Source organism: Camelina sativa, chromosome 2 (genome assembly GCF_000633955.1).
Source record: "Camelina sativa cultivar DH55 chromosome 2, Cs, whole genome shotgun sequence".
NCBI classification, from domain to species: Eukaryota; Viridiplantae; Streptophyta; class Magnoliopsida; order Brassicales; family Brassicaceae; genus Camelina; species Camelina sativa.
Window position 1 is genome coordinate 14934549 of NC_025686.1, and position 4333 is coordinate 14938881.

The 4333-nt window shown below is 29.1% G+C and overlaps 1 protein-coding gene across 1 annotated transcript; it reads right to left on the reverse strand.

Annotated features, from left to right (window-relative positions):
- On the reverse strand, positions 2022-3308 carry LOC104752312 (putative F-box protein At3g23950). The gene has a single exon (XM_010474423.1). The coding sequence runs from the start codon at positions 3306-3308 to the stop codon at positions 2022-2024; it is 1287 nt and encodes a 428-aa protein (XP_010472725.1).

The following is a 4333-nucleotide window of genomic DNA, read 5'->3' on the forward strand; positions in this document are numbered from 1 at the left end:
CAATTTTAATTAGTAGGTTAATTTTCCAATATGTTTTAAATTAATGAAAATAAAATATATGTTCTAAAACTCTTTTTTTGACATATAACACTTATCATCAACTCCATTTGCAAAATGGTTATTTTAGTTTATAGTATTTTTTTTAGTATGTAGTTAAGTATTATAACTCATAATATGTAATTTTATATTTATTCCTACTATATGTTATTATTATTAGTATTACAATAAAAAATTTACATTTTATTTTGTTAATTTCTAAATAATGAAACATGTTTCAAGATTGAACCCTATACCCTAAACCCTTTAGGGTATAAGATTTAGGGTTTAGGGTTCAATCTTGAAATACAATTCACTATTTTCAATTAACAAAATAAAATGTAAAAATATTTAAAACTTATTGAGAACATTAAAAAGGTTTTTACAAGTTTGAATTTATATATTTTTATCTTAAATATTCATAAATCCATAAAATTATTATATATTGATTGTTAATAGAGTAAGAAAACTTATATATATTATGAATTTATGAATATTTAAGAATATCTGTATGAGAATATTTTTTAGCATTTTATTATGTTAATTGATAAATAATAAAAATGTTTAAGAATAAAAGTCTAAAGTGTTTAGATTTATGGTTTAGGGTATATGATTTATGGTTTAGGTTTTATAGGATTTAACTATTTATCAATTAACAAAATAAAATGCAAAAAGATAATAAATTAACATATATGATTCTGTGATTATGTATAATTAACAAATTTTTATTTGATTATGTTTAATTAACAAATGACTCTAGGAGTATAATTATGAATAAAACAAGTTTTATTTGTAGTTATAACTTATAATTATGTATTGAGTATTTTTAATATACATATTTGTAGTTTTTTTACGTCATAAATTTGTTGTTTTATTTCTTTGTTATTTAGCAATGACATAGTATTAAAGAGAGAAAATACCTTATGAAATTAAAACCATTAAAAAAAAATACATTATCGAAACATATCAGATGGGAGTAGTCACAGAATCAAGTATTTATAGCTTAACATACTAAAAATAAACAAAATTATATGAAGAGAGTAGTCAAGTGAATCCATAATGTAAAGCTTAAAATAATTAATTACTTTTTGGTTTGTTAAATTAGTTAAATTAGTTAAATTACTTTTTGGTTTTTAGTCTTATAATTAATTACTTTTTGGTTTATTAAATTAGTTGTATTTTTTAAAAATATATTTGTCCACACAAGCGTATAAAAGAATTGAATTAGTGATTTATTTGACCACAAAAAAATTTAGACGATAATTGTTTTAAAAAAAGTTTTGCCCGCACAAGTGTGCCGGTAACTCTTCTAGTTGAGAAGATTAAAGCAGTCACAGATTTGTATTTTGATAATGGTGAATATGATAATCAATATCAATCAACTTATTGAAAATTTAAAATTTGTTGAAAAGGGAAAGGTTCCTATTGAGTGGTCAAAGAATAGGCTTTGACCTTCAGAAAATGTAGCATGTTCTTCAGCTTCTCAGGATGGAGCATTCTCTCTCTTTGTGTTGTGGTCTGGTATTGATCTCCTCAAAACCACTCGAAACTATGAATTATTTGACTTGGGCAAAATCGGGATCCTTCGACACTCATCAAGTGTCTTTAACGTTTTAGTAAATATATCTGCAAGAGCAGTGAAGATGATTTATTTTCGACTGAATATCTCCTTAATGAATCATGATAAAGAGAAGTTCAGGTAGCATGCTAATCCATCTCAGTCATTGGAATTGTATTTTTTTATAACTTCAGTCCAGATAGTGAAAATTACCAAAAAGTTGTTAACTAAGAGTTAAGACGCCAAACCACTATGGTAGAACACACCCCATCAAATGTTTCAAGACTGAGACACAAATCAATTGGATAACCAGCCACGTAAATCCTAATAAACATGGTTTCTGTCAATACATACGAACTTGTGTATCATATAAAATAAAAGAAAAACTCAAAAACTGAAAAGAAGAAAAAACTAAGAAACATGATAATCAAGAAGAACGTTGAGGGAGCGGGTTTAGCCAGCGTGGGAGCACGTACGCTGAAAAGTAGAGATTGTGAACACAACCGAGAATGCCATTGACATAAATTGAGTAGATAGAGTCCATATACTCCTTGCAACCATTAAATCTCATGATGCAACCATCAGCATTTTTCACCTTCTCCTCCGGTGGTGACTCCTTATAAAGCCTAAACTTGTGTGTCCTCAAGTTTAACAACACCAGAGCGTTCTTGTTCCTACTCCACAGATATAGGATCTCACAGTTCAAAGGATGCATCACCACGGGAAAATAATCAGCACCGAACTCGAAATTGGTGTTGACTTTCCACGAGAGTTGCCATGCGTTAGGATGATCATCCGTAGAGATCAGCCTCCAAACCTTGATTGTAGGGACTCCATTATCCGAGAAAACGTTGCAATACACCACAAATCCTACAGACGTTGTGATTGTTGTCTTGAAATGCCGAGTTTGTGGATATAATTCATAGAGATCAGGAAAAGGTATAGTATGACACACATCACTTCCATTATAGAAATCATATGATACAACATAACTCGCGTCGATGTCGCTACCAATAGAGGAAATCCAATGAAGAATCCCGTTCAAAGAAACCGAATACTTTAGTCTAGTCCACAGCATGGAACGAAGAAAATGCACATTTTCAGTTTTCCACTCTCCTGTTTCGGAAGAATATATCAAAAAACTTAGATTCGCAGATACCACAAATGAGACCAATATCCACACTACCTTGTAACCCACGACAATACCCTTTTCCATCTTTGTTACCAGTCCAGTGTCGCTGAAAAATATGTTCTCCTGTAACCTCACGACATCAAAAACCGTGAGATGTGGAGAAAAAGGGATATGAACCCACTGTTGCAACAAGGGGTTTCCTACATGATACATTGGTGCACCTTCGATGGTTTCGGTATAAAGCAATACAATTCCATCCGTGCAGCTCAAGATACAAGTTTTCCTCATTGGTGTGTCGGATTTGTGATGCATGTAAGATCCTAGGGAATCCGTAAGTCCCCATCTCTTGCATCCATGGTGTCCTACAATCTCTAACGCCAGTGTTTGGTTCCTTCTGTTCATGATTGACCATGACACGGAAGAGGACGATGACGTGTTGAGTGACTCGTAGAACTCTCGGAATAACCCAGAATTGATTAGCGATTTCCATTCTTTGCACACTAATATGAATCTCGCAAGGCTCCTCAATGATAAACGAGCCAATGCTTCCTCATGAACCACCAATTTTATTTTTTTCTCCATTCTAGAGTTTTAGGGTTTTCTCGCAAATTTTTGCATTGGGTCGTCGAAAAGATTCGATTCAAATATATAATTCTCCATCATACCATGTAAATTTATCCATATTATTTTTTTAATTGTAAAATAGAAAACATGATGATTACAATTTACAAATTTTTGATAGACATTACTTTTAACAATTTCAACCAATCAGAAACAATTCTGCATAATATAAAATACTAAACTAATCTAAAAGTTGCATTGAAATTTGAAAACATCTTATATAATGAAACAACAAACTTCTCTAAAACATCCTATATTTTGAAACGGAGGAAGTAATATTTATTGTTTATTAATTTTTGTGTTTTTACCCAAAAACTCTTATAGGACAGGGAGTACCATATAAATATATAGACCATCATAATAAACTATATTTAATGTTTAATTATACATTTTATCTTAATGCATAGAACTAGATATTTTATATCAAACACAATTAATACATTATATCAAATCTATATCTTAGTAAAAATTAAAAATAAAAATAAAAATTAATAAAATATAATTTGCAAAAAAACTTAATCAATATTATTTAAGATATGTTTGTTATGTTGTTATCTCATAAGTACTAGTTTTACCTCATATCATAATCAAATTTAAATGAGTGAAATTTATTTTTAAGTTCATTATTCTTTCAAGATTTTCTGTACTTACAATAAAATTTTATATTACAATGATAATACAATTTATATCCGACTAAAATTATGTTAAATAACTTATGTTATTCTTTTAAACCTTTTTATTCATTATTTATTGATTAATCGAAATGACCCACCCTTTTTTTTCAAAAATAATAAATAGTAAATAATAAATAATAATATAATATAATAAATAAACTAACAACTAGTGGTCCCATACCCACTAGCCACCTAACCACAATCACAACCAACACCGGAATAACCAAATACCAATCAATATCCAATAATAATCCAATAAAATAATATAACCAATAACATCAACAATATCGAGTATTAATTCCAATCCTAACC